The sequence below is a fragment of the Euleptes europaea genome, chromosome 11 (genome assembly GCF_029931775.1).
Source record: "Euleptes europaea isolate rEulEur1 chromosome 11, rEulEur1.hap1, whole genome shotgun sequence".
Lineage (NCBI taxonomy): Eukaryota > Metazoa > Chordata > Lepidosauria > Squamata > Sphaerodactylidae > Euleptes > Euleptes europaea.
Window position 1 is genome coordinate 12,482,395 of NC_079322.1, and position 19,738 is coordinate 12,502,132.

General features: G+C 45.4%; 1 protein-coding gene across 1 annotated transcript in view; it reads right to left on the reverse strand.

Annotated features, from left to right (window-relative positions):
- The window catches only part of ABCA13 (ATP binding cassette subfamily A member 13), a 271,361-nt gene that overhangs the window by 234,769 nt on the left and 16,854 nt on the right, over nt 1–19,738 (reverse strand). The window contains 6 exon segments of the mRNA XM_056857874.1: nt 386–496; nt 2,439–2,573; nt 7,430–7,498; nt 11,088–11,112; nt 13,238–13,352; nt 15,486–15,538. Coding sequence (XP_056713852.1) covers nt 386–496; nt 2,439–2,573; nt 7,430–7,498; nt 11,088–11,112; nt 13,238–13,352; nt 15,486–15,538 — 508 coding nt within the window.

Here is a 19,738-nt window from a genome sequence, read left to right on the forward strand (position 1 = left end):
TTTACCAAACTTGGGGGTTCTTGCAAGGAGAGTCCCTTCCTGCTACCCTGAAAGTTTGGGACCTCTACCTGCAAAAATGCCCCCGCAGGAGCGGTGGAAAGACGTTACTAAAAAAGCTGGATTTTCAGGAATGGCAAATTCGGCTTTGCCAACCTCCCGGATTTTGTGGACTTGGTAAACCCAAACCAGAAATTTACCGAATTTGCATTTATTTGGTATTTTTCCACTTCGGTTTTTACAGAATCAACAGCCCTACTAGCATCACGTTATGAATGCAGAAGTAGCCACAGATGCAGATGTGTCCAAAAACCAGTATGTCATATAGCAAAAGAAAGGAATGCCAACGAATACCCCACATACCTATTCCTTGAAAGTTTTCATTCACAAAACAGAGCAGGATTAAGGAAAAACTGCTTTTTGCTTCTGACACCAAACATATTATTCCAGTAAGTTAGTGTAAAGCGGAAATGCCATGGCCTTCTCAACCCAAACCTTCCTGGAAGTCAGATACAAGAATGGAATCAAATATCTGTGTTGATGCTTTCAGATATGAATGAATGAATGTATTTACAGCAATAGCCAGCACAACTCATCCAATTACAACCTATAAAAGAGTAAGATCTCTCTTGTTTAAAAACATTGGAATTTAAGAAACAGTTAAAACCAATAAATTACCAGTTAAAATTAACCAATCTCAATGTTAACCTTATTAGTCTTTCTCATATGAATCTTAATTGCCGCAGAGCAGAATCTGGCTTGAGAGAGACAACAAGCGTCCCCGTCCCAAAGTAGAAATTTCATTTCATCTTCCTCCAAGCCAGGCTCCATTAAATTAATAAGAGGGTGAATCAAGTTGTGCCAAATACCCTTGTAATAGCTGCACCTTAGAAGGACATGGTTTATATTTTCGATCTCTCCTGCACCTCACGGGCACTCCCAATGTGCTCTTGGCCACTTCCTAAATTTTCCCTCCAGTACTGCTGAGGGTAGAGCAGATCCTCTCGCAAGAGTCAAAGCTCTCCTATGCTTTTTTAGTTATAGCTTAAACAAATACTGAGCCTGGATGCTTTCAGATAAATGTACAGTACGTATATTATTTATGCCTTAACCTGGATGACCCAGGCTAGCCTGATCTCGTCAAGTCTCTGAAGCTAAGCGGTGTTGGCCCTGGTTTATACTTGGATGGGAAACCAACAAGGAGGTCCAGGGTTGCTACGCAGACATAGGCAACGGAAAACCACCTCTGTTCATCTCTTGCTCTGAAAACCCAATGAGGGGTCACCATAAGTTGGCTGTGACTTGATGACACTTTCCACCACCATATTATTTGTAACAATACATAGCTCTTGTCCCTGCTGTCCTCCATCAGAAGTCATTTTGCAGGACGCCATCTGTATCGAAATTCATGGCAAGTGGCAAGGGGTTGTGAAGGCAGGAATAAGACACAGACAATCAAGAGTCTAACTAATTTGTCCCCAAAAGGACGCACATGGTCCAATGTGCACTAGAATGGAGATGGGAATGAATAACTGAACTCACACTGGATTACACATTCCATTCAGAGCAATGCAATAGAGGCAGGTGAAGGAAGTCATACAGCATCACCTATAACAGGGTGTCGAACTCATTTGTTACGAGGGACAGATATGACATAAATGTCCCTTGGTTGGACCAGGCCATGCCTCTCCAGCCCAGATCGAGAGTGGGGGGCAGGGGGCTGCCTCGGCTGGCTCACGGGCCTGATAAGAGCTCTCAAGGGGCTGAATCCAGCCCACGGGCCAAGTGTTTGACACCCCAGATCTCTAAACTATGTCACACCTCAAAATTGGGGGGAGAGGAGAGCAGAGTTGTTTGGCTATTGGTTGAAATGTGGTAGTGAGACAAAGCAATGGGGTAAATGATGCTTGTAAGCGGAATGTTCTTTCTGGATGGTCAAAAGAATGTGTGCTAGCCTGTTTATGTCAGGAGAAAAGTATAAGACAGGAACCATACTGCAGAACAGAAAAACAAATCTACAATGATATATTGCTCCTAAATCATTTGGGTTCAGAGATAGGTGCTTTGTCCATCTTACAGGTGCCGCTGTCCTTCCTTATACTAATGCTAAGGAATACTGCATCCTCCATTCCACACATTTTTATATGGCTCAACTTCCAAGAGTGAGTGAAAGCAGCATAACATAATGGAGCCAGTTAGCAGATGCACGGTGCAATCCTAAGCAGAGTTGCACTCTTCTAAGTGTATTGAAGCCAATAGGCTTAGGAGGGTGTAACTCTGCTAAGGGTGACACTGCTAGTGCCTTTTGCATTTTGCACAAGCATTTAATTAATCCCCCTCACCTTAAATCAATTCTAGAAAAATGGAAGGAAAATCTACTTAACCAGATACTAAGGGGAAAAAAGGAGGGATGAGAGAGAGGAGTGACTCTCTGGTCTTACCAGGAATAATATTGCTGAAATACCATCCGACTAAAAAATAGACGATGGAGTCAAGTAGAATCATCCAACATGCCCATCCAAAGGTCATGGGTCCTCCTTTTGCCAAGATCTGGTAAATGTTTTCCCACTGAATTCCTAACAACAATAAAAGGTAAGAGGACAGCGGCAATCCAATCAGCTTAGCTATAACAGCAGCATTCCAATCGACCCGAGGTTCTCACTGCTGATTGGCTGTTTCACATTCAGGGGCTGGACAGCCACGTGTCCATCACAGTAGGTTAGGATGTGAGAGGGTAACCAACCTAAGATCACCCAGATATTTTCATGGCAGAGCAGGGATTTGGACCCGGGTCTTCCAGATCCCAGTCTAACACTTTAACCATTATACACCACTGGTTCTTGGTGGGAGGGAATAAGAAAAACTGCAGTATTACATTTGAAGCCAGACCTCTTGAATACTTAGAGTTGCCAGCCGAGTACTTTGAGTAGGGGACATGGGAAGTGACAGAGTACAGCATCACAACGTGACTTCTGGTCGAGTGCCCAGAACTGACATCACAACACTCCAGGAAATTCTAAATCTCTACGGTAAAAACCATAGAGGAATTTCTAGAGTGTTGTGATATCACCTCCGGGTAGAACCAGAAATGATGTTACAGCGAGGATTCTTCCTGCTTCCCATTTGGCTTGGAGCCCAGGAGTGGAAGATTGTCTGCCATCCCCAGGCAAGCAACACCCCTATGAATACCGTGCTTTACTACTGTAATCATATTATAAACTATGGTCATTTAGGCATGGGTACTTTCACTGACATTCACCCCCCTGTCTTTCTCGGTTGCTCCTTGGAGTTATGCATGAGTTTTCTCTCCATTACAGATGACCTTGCTGCCAGCCCTCACAAATCCCGAGACTTTCCCTTCCTCTGTTAACCCGATTTTGTTTTTGTCTTTTAAAATGCATTTTGGCTAGGCACTTGGATTTCTGGGGGGGGGGGCTTCTCTCTCAAAGAAAGAACTACAGCCAATCACAAAGCGGAATTTCAAGGGGTGGGCTTCCTGTTTTGAGATTAGACACTGCTGGTGCATCGCTTCTAAAAAAAGAAACTGTGGGTCCAAGGAGCAACAAACCTCAGGTAAAACTCCCATGCATAAATGGCCTAAAGCCGTGTTGGCGAATGTATGGCACACGTGTCGCAAGCGGCACACCGAGCCCTCTCTGTGGGCACGCACGGAGCCGTCACGTCTGCCTAGGGCTGTGCCATGTTGCTGTGGTGAGGGTGCTGAGGGGGGTGCTCCTTCTCCCCAAGCCCATGCTCCCCAAGCCTGCCCTGGCGCCCTCCCTCTCCTTACACCGGGGCAAGCCCCTCCCTCTCTCTCAGCTGAGCTGCGGGCCCGTCTTCAGTTTGGGGGCCCCGCCCATCTTTACTTTGGACTGGGGAAGCTGTGGAGCACCTTGCCATGCCCCCCTCTCAACTGAGCTGCAGGGCAGCTCAGCTGTTTGTTGGGGCCCCGCCCGTCTTCAGTTTGGGGGCCTCGCCCATCTTCAGTTTCTTCCATTCTGCTTTCCTAGGTAGGTATTACCACATTGATTGCTCTTCCTTTTTTCTTTTTATCCCTACTTACTCTATCAGCTTCTCATCATCCCTTACCATCCAACTAACACTCTTCACCCTATTCCAACTGCCTTTTCAAACATCAACATTGTTTTTTTCGTCCTTACAGAATGTTAAGCGCTGTGCTGACTCACCTATATATCTAATTCTGAACTTGGTCCCAGGGTGCAGCTGTTTTAAAAAGGCCCTTTACAGAGACAACAAGGTACTAACTTCTCAGCTGAACCCTCCCCTCCACACCAGGTACAATTATCTCCTAGCAAGGAAAGAAGACAGAAAAAGATTTGTCTACCAGGAACAATAGCCACCCAGTTGGGGAGAACATTTTTAATTGGGAAAATGAAGAAAGTTAATATCCTCCCAGCCCAGTGTGGTCTGTCCCTATGGCTGCATTTTAGGGTGAAAAAAACATGTGGAGATCTAGTAATGGATCTTCAACCTAATGTGTGGTTTGGCCTTTAGTCCTCTTGGTTTCAGTCTGAGAGCTAAATAGAAGAAAATACTTTTCTCCCCTTGAAATCTATGGAATTCAGAAGTACTTGAGGAGCTGGGGGTGGGGGACATGGTTCAACGGTAGAACACCTGCTTTGCAGTGAGTAGACAGTACTGACCTTGATAGACAAAGGTCCATGAAGCTTCAGGTGTCCCATGTGGCTGGTACTACAGTGGCTTTGTTCTCAGACGTGGGCCATATCTTTGACCCTCCTGTCATGCCAGGATGTATCTCTGTCTGTCTACCTAGCTTCCCCCAAGCCTCATTTCTAGAAGAAATTTCCAACTCTTTCTAGAACAAATCATCTGACAGCTGCCAGTTTTCAAATTTCACTGTGCATAGCAAAACATGGTAAGCCCCTCTCTGATGGGGATATTATCAAAACAGCCATGTTGTCTGGGAGTAATTCCCTTTTTCATGATTTTCCAAACAAGGATAAAATTATTCAACGCATCTCTGAGATGCCACTTAGCAGAAATACTGTTAAAGATTGAGTCCAGTGCATGGCAAGTGATGTTAGTCAGCAGCTCACAACTGACTTACAAAAGGCAGCCTGTTACTCCATGTGCTTGGATGAAAGCACAGTTATAAATAATCATGCAAGGCTAGCAGTAATTTTGCGTTATGCTGTTGGTGACATCATGAGAGAAGAGCTGGTGAAACTGGTGTCTTTGCCTAAAAGAACACAAGGGATAGAGACCTACAATGCTGTGATGGAGGCTTTTTTGTCACAAGACATAAGACCAGAAAAAATGGTTTCAATTACTAGTGATGGGGCACCTTCTATGGTGGGGGCAACATCTGGTTTCATACAATTCTTTGTTAAAGAAACAAAACATCAAGTCATTCAGTTCCATTGTATTGTACATCAAGAAACTCTTTGTGCCAGGGACAGCAGCAAAAAATTTGATGATGTCCTCAAAGATGTCACAAAAATAGTGAATTACATCATGGCTCGTGCTCTGAATTGTCGACAGTTTCAAGCACTTCTTGAGGAGGTTCAGGCACAGTATAATTGTCTACTTATGTACAATAATGTCCGGTGGCTGAGCAGAGGACAAGTCCTGAAGAGATTTGTAGCCTGCTTGGATGAAATTAGGCTGTTTATGAATGAAAAAGGGCAGGAATATCCACAACTCACTGATATGGCCTGGTTTACCAACCTCATGTTTTTTACAGATTTTACACAACACTTCAATGTACTGAACAAACAACTACAAGGCATAGGGAAAACAGCAGAAAGGATGTTTTGTGATATCAAAACATTTGAGAGAAAACTGCAGGTTTTTGAAAGAGACCTTGAAAGTGGGCAGCTGAAATATTTTCCAAAACTAAAAATGCATTTAGAAAATTCTACAACATTTGCAGACAATCCTACAAGCCATCAGGAAATCTACAAGGAATTTTCTAGGATTGTAGCAGCTGCACTGTCAAGAGGCATGCCATGAGTCATGCTTATTTCTGTTCAAGTGTATCAGTCATGCTTGTTTCTGTTCGAGTGTATCTATTGGTTTTGTTTCTCTGTGATGTTCAAGCGGCCAGGAGTCATGCTGTCCATGCCTGGCAGGCTCTTGACATGAGTTAGGCCCATTTCTGTTCTAGTGTTTCCCTTTGGTTTTGTTTCACTGCAATGTTCAAGCTGTCCCCGCTCCTTCCCTCCTCCCCTGCTCTGACCTTGAGTCTCTAGCAGGCAACTTTAGTATTATGGCTTGCTCCCTCCCTGCTTCCTACCAGGCACCGTTATCTCCTAGTTCCCAGGCCGTTTGGTTTTGCACCTGGGATGACTCTGTGCTTAAAGTTATGCTTTGTAGTTTGGTTAGCCATTAGCAGCTTTGAACCTGTGGATTGCTTATGCTTTATCCTGCGGCTCCTGAATAAACGTTTACCTGCTTTAGACCTGCCTGTCTGAGCGAGTGACTTTTTGGGATTGCCGAGGTTGGCTGCAGAACCTCACATGCACAGGTGAATTTTAGCAACAGATTTTTACAGTTCCGTAAGATGGAGAAAACCCTGGGTTTTCTTACTTCTCCAGATAAAGCCACATTTGAAGAACTTGATCTTTCCTGCCTACACTGGTTAGATTTAGAAAATCTGGAAATGGAGCTAATAGAATTTCAAGAAAGCTCTATCTGGAAAAATAAATTCTATGACCTGTGTGAAACACTTGAGAAAATAGAAGGGATGACAAAGGATAGCACAGTTAGTTCTGAAAATGAAATCCTTAAAGTGTGGAATTCTCTGCCAAATAAATTTAAGTCAATGAAAGCACTTGGGATTGCTTTCCTTACTTTGTTGGGATCATCTTATGCTTGTGAGCAGCTGTTTTCAGCTTTGAATTATATCAAATCTGACACCAGAAACAGACTAACAGGTGACCTGAGTGCTGCATGTGTTGCTCTCAAACTTACAAAGTATGAGCCAAGGGTGGACAAATTATCAGCATGCACACAACAGCAAAAATCACATTAATTGTTCAAAAGCATGCCAAATGCAAACTTTTACCTTTCAATAAAAAGTTGTTTGTATCATTGAAAGCTCTGTTATTGTGTTTTTCTTTTAAGGCAAAAGATGTTAACGTATGAGTTGTTTTTTCTAAACTAAAACCTCAGTTTTCAGGTTAAATTGCCGCATTGGCACTCAACAATAAATAAGTGGGTTTTGGGTTGCAGTTTGGGCACTCGGTCTCTAAAAGGTTCGCCATCACTGGCCTAAAGCGTTGGCCCCAGAACATAGACACTGGGGAAATTCCTAGAGTATCATATCACATTCCCCTTCACTATGCCCTGCTCCCAAATCCTCCGGAGACTGCCTAGGCACAGGTCTGGCAACCCAATCCCAGTCCCAAGTAGATTCAATCAAGATGACTTTTGTAACAAACAATCTTACCTAGTTCTTGTCCTTCAAGTAAGGTAAGGAGAAACACTCCTTGCCCAAAGGCAGTGGTAGAAAGAAACACTGCAAAAGAAATGGGAAAATTAGCAGAACTAATGCTGTGGGGTAAAATATACTGAACCACAAATGAATGGCTGCACCTCCAAACAGGGGGAAGAATACAAATCAGCCAAGTAACCGATTTCCCAGTTACTATGATCCAGTCCTGACTACCATGTGGAACCTGTGCTTTTCAACAGAAACATTCTTGCCAGTATGAAACATCATGGGGATAGCCAATCGATTCCTGAAAGAGTTGCAACCTTACAGAGAGAAATATAAATCCATCACACTTTATAGCTGTATAATGCATAACACTGGCGAAGTGTAGAGAGTAATTTATTTTCTCACACGGGGCAGGCATAAGGGACGCCTGGACTCCAGGCCGGGCGAAGTATGCCGGTGCCAAGCAACTTCTCATTATTTCACAAGGAAATCAAAACAAGGCCACTGTGGGATCGAGAGGAAGCAAAATACCAAAGAATAGAATGTTCAGCTTTGGAATTCAGCAGGGGTGATATAATTTAAGCATAGAGATGGGAGAGGGGAACCAGCTGTCGACATAGAGAGAACCATTTTTTAGAAAGGATTTTTTACAAACCCTGTACGAATACAAGCCATATGCCGGGGGGGGGGGGGGGACAACTGTTACAAGCACAACTGGTACATTTTTTTCTAAAAAGTACATTGCCAGCCATAAAGCGTTCTTCAAAAACAAATTTCAGGGGCAGTTTTTCCAGGGAACATCCCATGCACACACATCCCACTGGTGAGAACAGATGTGCCCCTACGCAACTCCCATTGATTTCAGTAGAGCTTCTGCAGGAGGCGTTTCCATTTGGTGTTACTCCAGAGTTAACTTTGGGAATTATGTACGCTGCAGTTTCTTTCATACATACTGCTATTTGAGAGAACAAATATTCTATGTGACCAGGGAATCCTTCTTTCTGCTACTTCAGTACTTCCTGGTATCTTCAAAACAAAAGCCCCCTTTGTGGTAATATTCAAAATTCCATCCATTACATGGTGTGTGTGTTTTTTGCCTTCTTGTTATAATTTCATGTGTTTCTCTTGATAACCATCTTCAAGTACTTGAAGGGCTGTCATATAGAGGATGGTGCCAAGTTGTTTTCTGTTGCCCCAAAAGGGCGGACCAGAAGCAACGGGTTGAAATTAAATCAAAAGAGTTTCCATCTAGACATTAGAAAGAACTTTCTAACAGTTAGAGCGGTTCCTCAGTGGAACAGGCTTCCTCGGGAGGTGGTAAGCTCTCCTTCCCTGGAGGTTTTTAAGAAGAGGTTAGATGGCCATCTGTCAGCAATGCTGATTCTATAACCTTAAGCAGATGATGAGAGGGAGGGCATCTTGGCCATCTTCTGGGCATGTAGGGGTCACTGGAGGTGTGGGGGGAGGTAGTTGTGAATTTCCTGCATTATGCAGGGGGTTAGACTAGATGACCCTGGTGGTCCCTTCCAACTCTATGATTCTATTCTATGATTCATGCATTTACCATGAAAAAACAAAACTTTGGAACTCCCTCCACAGGGAGATTCATCTGTCTTCCTCTGTCCGTGTCTTTTGCCAACAAGTGAAGACTTTTGTAATTTGCTTGGCATACCCTCAAGAACAGTTACTGGCCCTCCTTTCTGGTTCTGGTGTTTTTCAGTGTGGTGTAGTGGTTAAGAGTGGTGGACTGATCTGGATTCACAATTCAATCTGTGTAGTGGTCATGGCTGATGACATATAGCATGACGCAGGACACACACTGACTTTCTTCTGTAGCTGCATATCAGGAGACAGTTGGAAGCATGCGGACATTCAGGAAGGAGTTTGTAGATTTGCTGATTTTCTTGGGGCATAACCACACATTATGTTTCCCTTCTGTCCCTATCAGACATACACTTCGGGTTCCATACTGGGAACTTATTTCCCTGGCAGGCATGAGCCAGTTTGGATTTGGACAGCAAACAAGTGGGGAGAAGTTGCTTAGATATTCCCTCATATGTCATTTTCCCAACCTGAAACAGCCCCCCATGGGCCATTATCACCCCTTTGGGAGCAAACTTAAGTGGAGCCCAGCAGTATGTGCAAGTTTCTATAACAGGGCTAACAGCGGCTCCCTCATAGAGGTTATTCACATTATTGATTTGTACCCATTATTGGTAGGGTTGCTTGGTCCCTCTTCGCCACCAGCAGGAGGTTTTGGAGGCAGAATCTGAGGAGGGCGGTGTTTGGGGAGGGGAGGGACTTCAATGCCATAGAGTCCAATTGCCAAAACAGCCATTTTCTCCAGGTGAACTGAGCTGGAGATCAGTTGTAATTGCAGGAGATCTCCAGCTAGTACCTGCAGGTTGGCAACCCTAATTATTGGCAATATTTACAGTAGGCATGGCTGAAGCCTAAAGAAGAACTGTCATGACCCCCACTGAGCAGTCTCTGGTCTACGACTCAGATACCTCACAGGAGGGGGCAGAAACATGGCCTAGAAGAGTAGGGAACCAGCTTGGTGTAGTGGTTCAGAGCGGCAGACTCTAATCTGGAGTTTGATTCCCCACTCCTCCACATGAAGCCAGCTGGGTGACCTTGGGCTAGTCACAGTTCTCTCTGAACTCTCTCAGCCCCACCTACCTCACAAGGTGTCTGTTGTGGGGAGGGGAAGGGAAGGCGATTGTAAGCCACTTTGAGACTCCTTACAGTAGAGAAAAGGGGAGTATAAAACCAATTCTTCTTCAGCTCCATGAGACCCCAGCATGGTAGATTACTTGGGCCCATCGGTTTCTGAGCTTGTCCCTGAGGAACCTGCACTTGGACCTCCTCCACCAGAACTTGCCCCTGATGACCCTGAAGGTGGAGCTCCTCCACCAGAACATCCCTCTATCCCCCCAGGTCTTGAGGCCACCCCAGGACCCTGCTGACAAGCCCACCAGGATCTACCTCCACTGAGCAGAGGCAGTGGGCTCATGCCAAGATAGCTCAGCAGAGGCACAGTGCCAGACTTGCAGCCATGTTCCACTTCTTGGGCCAGCCCATGGTTTTGGTGGATGTAATCCTTTGCAGGACTCTGGCCCCAGTTAAGCCTTAACAAGACAGGTCCCAGGTGCTGCTTCCCACTCAGCCTATTTAAGCCTTGGGCAGGGAGTAGAAGCTCACTGGATCAACTGGTCCACCAGGTGTAAGCTTTGTGTTAGCAGCTCCAGCTCCTAAGCATGGACAGTCTGATTGCCAAAGATCAGATACCACTTGAGGAAAACTGACTGGCCTTGACTGCTGAGTACCAGGCAGGGGCTACTGAGTACAAGGAGACAGGCAAAAGTGATTTGGGGCCCAGAATACACTCAGACTGGTCCAATGGAATGCAGATGGTGAAGGAAAAGTGGCTGCTCTTTTAGACTCTCTAAGTCCTTTAGAACCCATAGCAAATCAGGATGCTTCCCCAGAACTCCTTCTAAGAATGCTGGACAAGGTTGTGGGACTATTGAAAACAATCCTTTCTAGGGATTCAAGTGTGATTAAGAACCATTTTTTGTCTGGTAGTAAGAACTGGTTTGATAATTAATGTCGATCTCTCAAATGTCGAATATCCCAAGTTCATCGTCAATTGAGGAGAACCTACAGCTCTCAAACACAGCTATCCCCTTCTGTCAGATCAGGAACAGCAATGGGTCACAGACAGATTGGAGTTTATGAGGAACAGCCTTATAACAAGTACAACCACCGCAGTGCTCTCAACAGCAGCACCAATACATCTGCCAGAGCAGGGACTAAGGGTAGATGATAATACCCGTCACATGCTCTTGGCTTACCGAACCTCACAGGGTTCTTGTGATGATAAGATGGAGGAGAGAAGAGCTGCTTTGGGGGCCCACTGGGGGAGAAAGATGTAGGGTTGCCAATTTCCAGGTACTAGCTATTTCCAGGTATAGATCTCCTGCTATTATAACTGAACTCCAGCCAATAGAGATCAGTTCCCCTGGAGAAAATGGCCTCTGTGGCAATTGGACTCTATGGCATTGAAGTCCCTCCCCAAACCTCGCCCTCCTCAGGCTGCACCCCAAAAACCTCCCGCTGGTGGCGAAGAGGGACATGGCAACCCTAGAAAGGTGGGATATAGATGAAGCAAATAAAAACCTCTGGAACATAAGACATAACTGTTTCAGATAGTAGAACTGGGGGGGGGGTTGTGCTCCACATAACTGAAGAGGGAAGAGGGATCACCTTCGTAAGTACTTTCCTCATTGTTGCTGCAGCTCAGGTGTGCCCCAAGCCGCCCCCGTGGCGCTGTAAACACTGCAAGGCCACTTGGCTCAGCGTCCTCCTGCCCCCTAGTGGTCCTCCAACACAGCAGCAGCACACTGAGAACTTTCCTGGCTAGGCAGGGTACTGCTGCCCACACCTTCACCACCCACACCCTGGGCAGCAGAGCACTTGGCAGCAGGGGAGCTGTTACAGGCCCACTGGGTAGCAGCTGCTGCCACTATGCCCAAATACACTGCTGTCCCTTCTGCTCCCATAAACTACCCCATCCGTTGCCTGGGCCAAGCCAGGCCAGGAGGAAACGACTTATTTACTGCTGCATCTTCAGCTGTCTCCACCTCTCCCAATTTTAGATATTTATTTATTTAGAAAGCATATACAATGCCTCTTTGGAGTCCTGCTTGTATGACAGTTTCCATTGCTTGCTTGCTTGACTGATTGATTTGTAGCCCACCCTCTATTCCTAGCCAAAGCCGGGCTCAGGGCAGCTTCCATCAGATAAAACAACATATGTAATAAATACAGAAAAACCAAATCCTAGTTAAAATTACTAATTCAAGGTCTAAAACAATTTAAAAAACAATGGCACTCAACAGTCGGTGCACAGGACCAAGAACCAGCCTTGGGGGGCAAACCTAGTCCCCGGTAAAGATCAGATGAAACAAGGGGGGGGGAGGGAGGCCAGCTGTGATGGAAAACCATTGCTGCCCTTAACCATAGACCTGGCGGAAAAGTTCAGGCTTACAGGCCCTGTGGAACTGTGATAACTCCTTCAGGACCCTGGTCTCATTAGAGAGGGAGTTCCACCAGGGCTGAGAAAGCCCTGGCCCTGGTTGAGGAGATGTTGGTCTGCAGTAGAACAACCAGATTCAACTCCAGTAGCACCTTCAAGACCAACAAGATTTGCGAGGTATGAGCTTTCGAGAGTCAAGGTTTATACCCCGAAAATATTGTTAGTCTTGAAGGCGCTACTGGACTTGAATCTAGCTGCTTAAATGAGGCCCAGGCATCACAAAGAGTCAAGGTGAAACTTCCGAGTGGGAGCCAGCCCTTTCCTCACATAGTGGCCAGCTTGAAAAAGAAAAGAAAACTACCAAAGGCAGCCGAGCAATTAGCTTTGCCAACCTCTAGGTACTAGCTGGAGATCTCCTGCTATTACAACTGATCTCCAGCTGATAGAGATCAGTTCACCTGGAGAAAATGGCTGTTTTGGCAATTGGACTCTATGGCATTGGAGTCCCTTCCCTCCCAAAACCCTGTCCTCCTCTCGCTCTTCCCCAAAAACCTCCCGCTGGTGGCAAAGAGGGACCTGGCAACCCTACAAGCAATGCTACCAGTGAGACTGTAACAGCTCCACAACCCAGCTGAAAACTACTGTCGTAGACTGATACATAATTGTGTGTGTGTTTTAGTAAAATTGTCTGGACATCTTAGGTCATGTTTTCTGAAACTTCAGGAGCGAAGACCTTTTAAGTGATTTGCCAGTTAAAAAAGCAGCTCTTTTCATACCTCCTCAAGATGAATTTCTCGCTCATGAACAAGTTTCCGGACCATGCTGGCCACAGATACCATCCATGTCAGCATCATTATAAGTGGGAAAAAGAAACCAATGTTGTTCAGGAATCTGTAGGCAGAAAAATATTCACACCATTTTAGAGTCAGAACAGAAACATTAATAACTATTAGTCCAAGGCAACATATATGCTCCACACATGTCTGTGGGAGCAACACATACAATAAAGACACTGTTTCCCATTTTCCTTCATGTTTTAAACTGGTACTTTTAATAAACCATTGTGGTTCCTGTTTTAAGGACATTGGCATTTATGGTTTCCAGACCAATACACACTTTGTTATTTATTTAGATAATTGTATGACCTTTTCCGCCCCGAGGGGAGGTCAAGATGCTTCTCCCCTGCTCCATTTCATCCTCACAACAATCATCTTGTGAGGTAGGTTAGTCTGAGAGGGAATTACTTGCCCAAGCCACCCAACAAGCCTCCATGGAAGAAAGGGAACCCAGATCCTAGTTTAACCACTATACCTTTAAAGTTGCCAACATGGCAGGTGAGACATGAAATGAGAAGCCATACTTGATTGGCACCACCTTAGAGACCAACAGGATTTTCGGGGTATAAGCTGTCAGGAGTCAAAGCTGGGAAGATGAGGCCAGAAACCAGGGTGACACCAGTGCAATCAGCGGCCTCACAACGGCCACTGAATGGATGCGCCTTTTGCAGGTGGTTGCATGATAGTGCCACCTGGATTTTTTTTGGTTGTCATATTGGCATCAGGACCAGGGAGGGCCCTGCATTGCTATTTCCTTTTCAGCAATGCTTCCCGTTCTAAGTTTTTCCTTTAAGTGTTTGATTATGTGTGTGTGTGTTGCAAAACAAAGAATGGCCATACAAGCGCCAAGGTTAATGATTTAGTTTAAGAGGTTTTATTTGTGAAAGTATTTGAGTGTGTGCAACCATAATGCTTAGTGCCATATGCAAATGTATCCCCACCTCCCTCGGACTAGCTTAACCCATGCTAGTTCCGTCGGAGGCCAGCAACGCGGAGGACCACAATAACAAAAGTAATTAGCGCCTCCCCCATCATGGAAAGACCCAAAAGCAGTCGGCAGATACTGATAGCTGTTTACTGGTCTCTTCTTTTTAGGATCTATTCTTTAACTTTCAAAGGTGGGGCTACCATTTTCGGCTTGCCCCAGGGAAAAAAAATTAAGGTGTCAGGAATTTGATGGCATTTTCGGTACAGCCCTTAGAAAGATGAGCATCCTTGATTCAGCATTGCTCACTAATGGCTGGAATTCTCGAGCCAAATGTTCTGTAACAACGGATCTGATCCGTTTTGCAGAGACATGTGAGGGGCTCTGCACTAATGCCGCACCAGTTTCGGACTTATGTCCCGCGGCCGACACAAGGCCGGATCGTTAAAAAGTAATGGCTAGAAGCCCACTGGGTCTACGGCATCAGTGCACTTTACGAATATGGCGACCAACCAAACTCCCAGGTAGCCCCCACCATGAGAGTTAAAGGAAGGCCCAGGTATCAATAGACTCCCTCCCGTGCATCCAAACAGCGCACCTGGCACGTAGTCGCGACAAGAGCCATCACAGGTGCCCCTACCCAGCATGCTCGTGTGCCAGCAATTTGCATACGACAACCCCTCTGAGTCTAAGGCCTTTTGCATATGGAAGACCCCCAGACAAACAGGGCAGAACATAAATGTGTACCGAAGGTTGTGTTTATCTGTTTGTTGTGTATTTATTTGCAAATCTATCTTTTACCAAGTAAAGTGAGGCCCCTCCGAGGAGGTGGTTCCAGCCTTACCTTATGGAATCACCCCGTTAGTGAGAAGCCTTGGTGGTTCGCCCGGATAACCCACCCCGCGGGATCATCCGGTCCGAAACCAGGGCAACGCCAGTGCAGCCGGCTAAGTCATTTGTTGGTGACCTGCCGGATAGGCGCCATCTGTCTAATAGGCTATACTGAGGACCGCGCAAGCGCGAGACCTCATGATTGATGGCTTGGCTAGGAAGATGCCCAACATACCCACTATAGAGGGTCAGCTTCCAGGGATATAGTGGACACTGACTCAGTATATAGAAGGGACCGTGAAAGTTCAGCCTCACTCACCACAAACAAAGATCAACTGGTAAAAGAATTTACTGATTTTATTGCGTCGTTTGCAGTATGCCTAGTTAGACCAGCATGCTTTGCAGTTAGTATGTAAATCGCCCCATGCCTACTCGGCCTGACCCTCCCAGGCCAGCCCTGGGGAGAGCGAGGGAGCCGAAGAGTGCTGCCAAAGAGGCACGAAGAACACCCGAGCCCAGCCGATTGCAAACAGAAGAAGCAAGGAAGTCTAGTAACCCTTCCCCACTCCCTTAAAACCTTGTAGGGGAGCGGTCTTTAAAACCAATACGCTTTTATATTTGCCTTCTCCCTTACACCAGGGGGGATGATGTTTTCCAGTTTATGAACCAGGCATGCAAGCCAGCAGTATGTCTCACTGTTTTCTTTTCTATAGCTTTTTGCAAGGTGCAAAGTTTTTTCCTTCCAACATCCGGCAGTCTCTGCCTAAGGTTTTTCTTTGTATCCTGTGTTTATATTATGAATAAATGTATATATTTATCTGATTATAGTGTACAGTTTAGCAATGTAGTCTGAGTTTAGAAACTTAAGTGTGTTTGTTTATGTATTGAAAGGTGGACCTGGTGCATTGACTCATTCAATGTAACTGTTTTTGAAAGGATGCTTGCAAATTCAACATTACACTCCTCTCGTGATACTGTCCAAATTCACTAGGCAGCCCCATTTTAATCTGAGATTTTAGTTTAGTGAATGGTTCCCAAAAACCCTTTGGCTTATGCAATCCCCAGCTTTGGCGTCTTCAATCAAGACTTCAAGCAACATGTGTAAAGTGTGTCATCATTTCAGACGGTGTCTTCAACGGCAACAAGGGGGGGAATTGATAGCATACGGGCCTGCCTAAAACTCCTGGACTGGACCTGGCAGCCCGCAATGCAGGCACACAACTACTGCTCCAGCAGCGCGCCCGCCACAAATGCTACTGGGCAGCCGCTGCGCAGTCCGTTTGAAACTGACACTGCCGCTCCCGCAAGCTCCATGCAGTCAGCCGCTTGGAAACAGAAGCAAGGGCCATCTCCAGTGATCCTGAGAGACTCCATGCTCCTGTGCAAAGCCTGTTCCAGTAGCAGCCATGTTGTGGAAATAAGACAGTCACGTAGTCAGTGCCAACGCTCCCCTTTTCCCATTGCAACATCAGCAGCTTAATGGGCAATCAGCAGTGATCCTGATATCAGCAATGAGTCGTTCCTCCAGTTGTGCAACAACGATCCCCGGACATTTGCAGAGATCGCACCCATTCCTCCAGAACATTAATCACTTCAGCAGAGATCTCCTGGTTCCTCCTGGAATGCAAAAGCCATTGGAATTAGAATAGATTTCCAAATTCTCACCACCCCACCCCGGTAGCCACAGATTAATTCTTTTGTCACCTTTTGTCACCTGGGAACCTAGGAGGAGTGAACCCCCTCTCCCCACCCCCAGAAAAAAGTATATCTGGGGTGCCCCCAGCCCATTATGTCACCTTAGGTCTTTCCTGGCACCTTTGCCGTTACTCTGTTGGTTTGGTTTTGCGCAGCCTTACCATGCTCCCTCCCGCCTTGCTGGTCAAGTCTACGGGAACCTCTGCCCCCACCTCGGCTTTAACTTTCAATCTGTCTTAGTCTACGTGAATTTGGACAACGCCTCCTCTGAAGGTAAATATACCCCCACCAACGACCTCCTGCCATGTTGGCATCTGTCTTCTCTGTACGTGTGTATGCATCATTGATTTGAATGAAAAAGACATAAACACTATTTAATTTGGAAACCATTGTCTGTCTTTATTCAAGGTCTCATTAAATGGATTCTGGTATAGCTGAGTGCATCCCGCTTTATAAATACATAGTTACCGATTGCTTAAGCTAATTTCCCTATATTGTAGAGCAATTCGGCTAACAGGTTCCTAGCTTCTCTGAAGCACGACCCTTTTAAATCCTCATGGCAAAAAATCTTAGATGAGAAACTGTCATTGTTGGGCTTCTTGCAGGATATGTTATTAGATCTTGGGAAAACTGAGGCTTTCACCAAAATTAAAAAGCGCATTAAAGAGCTTGGTTATTACAGCACTACTTTTCGTGCTCGCCGCGTTTGTTCATCCCAGTTCTTTGGAATACCAGCACCACATGATTTGCCTGCTTATACATATTATTTGACAACTCCTCGTCTTTCTAGAGCTTTTTGTTTAGCTAGATTGAATGCTAACCCCTCTATGGTTATGCAGGGCAGAATTTTGAATATACCATATTCAGACAGGACCTGTCCTTGCTCTTCTGGCTGTATCGATTCACTAGCTCATGCCCTTTTTGAATGCCGCTTTTATGAGGAACTTCGATCACATTATACTTCCCCCCTTTTAACTTACAAATTCAATGCCTCTGTGCCTGACATAATGCCTTTTCTACTAAGCTATAGGGATCCCAAGGCTACATTGCCAGTGGCAAGATTTGTTTCAGTCCTTATATCCCTCAAACACTAGTTATATGCTGCTCAAGATCAATGGATCAAGGAGCTTCTAAGGGATAAAAGGAAAGGAAAGGAACTCTGCAGCTCCCAGACACCAGCATGTTTACCCCCATGCTGGCATAGGTGCCACTTTATTCCGTGGTCATGTCAGCTCCTAAAGTGCTCCACCCCCCTTCAGGAATGGGCTCAAAAGGTCAGTTTCCCTGGAAGGGTGGGATGCTAAAGACCGATAGTAGTTTTGTAATATCCAAAGGATTGAGCTAGAACCAGACAGTGCTGGTGGGGTGGAAAGTGCGGTCAAATAGCAGCCAACTTATGGCCACCCCATAGGGTTTTCAAGGCAAGAAATGAACTGAGGTGGTTTGCCATTGCCTGCCTCTGCGTCACAACCCTGGACTTGTTTGGTGGCCTCCCATCCAAGGACTAACCAGGGCTGAACCTGCTTAGCTTCCGAGGTCTTTTGAGATCAGGGTAGCCTGGGCCATCCCATTCAGAGCGGACAGACAGTATTAGTCTGTAAAAACAGTTCCCCATAAACCAACAGCATGCCCTCAGAGCCCCCACTCTAGACAGCTGCAGACTTCTGTCTCTTCCCCCTTCATCTCCTTATTTGACACAAGAGAATAGAATTCCCATGAGGATACTATGCAACAAGATGTACATAAAGTCAGGCTATCAATGCATAGCAGGCATCCCTGCATAAGTGGCTAGTCCATTGTGAAGTTTCTTTGTACGTAGACTAACACTGCTACCCATCATGATCTATCTGTAGCAGTAGAAAAGTCCAATAGCACCTTAAAGGCTAACAAAATTTCTGGTTGGGTGTAAGCTTTCATGAGTCACGAAAGACATGAAGAAGTAAGCTGTGACTAATGAAAGCTCGCAACCTGCCAGAAATTTTGTCAGTCTTTAAGGTGCTACTGGACTCTTGCTCTTTTCTATGTACAGTCAGCTTTCTCTGGGAGAGAAAAGTAGCATTGCTGGTTTGAGAAAACCAGCCCTGAAGTTGTGAGGCCCATGAGAATCAAAGCCATTATTAATGTAACTAAGCAAAAGCAAAAAGATTTTGCTCGAACTAATCCTCTGCAAATTCTCCAAATTTAGATGACAAGTATTCAAATATTCTCCAAATGAATATTATCTGGATAGTTCAATATTCAACCAGTGTTTTGATAGCCAACCTCAGCGCAGTGCAGTGGATAAAGTGTCAGACTAGGATCTGGGAGGTCCAGGTTCAAATCCCCATTCAGCCATGGATGCTTGCTGGGAGACCTTGGGCTACTTGCTCACACTCAGCCTAACCTACAACACAGGTGTTTTGATGATAAAACAGAGGACGGGAGAAGAGTGTATGCTGCCCTGAGACCCTTAGAGACAGCACAAATGTGCTAAACAAGCAAACAAATGTTCTCTTACAAAGGGATTTCAAAGGGAGATTAGAAAGAGAGACTGCTGAATTACAACTGATAATGATACTCAAGACTATGCATTCTCCAGGACTGAATAGAGATCTGGGATTCCTGTCTCATAACCAATGCTAATTTCCCCATGCCTACTACCCCTCTGCATATCACACCTAATCCAACCATGCCTGGAATAATAAATCATGTCATTTATTGCTTTTGACATTTACATTGTCATTTTGTGTCGAATTCAGTCTTCTCTACCTTAGGAAAGATGGACTCACATTCTAGCTGTATCTGAAGAAGTGAGCTGTGGCTCACAAAAGCTCATACCCAGCCATAAATTTTGTTAGTCTTTAAGGTGTTATTGGACTCTTGCTCTTTTCTACTGCTACAGACAGACTAACACGGTTGCCCATTGTGAAAGAAATGTTTGGCAGTGTCCTATAAGTGATGCGAGGACAAGGCTTAGTGGTACAGCAAGCTTTTTCATGCAGAAGGTTCAA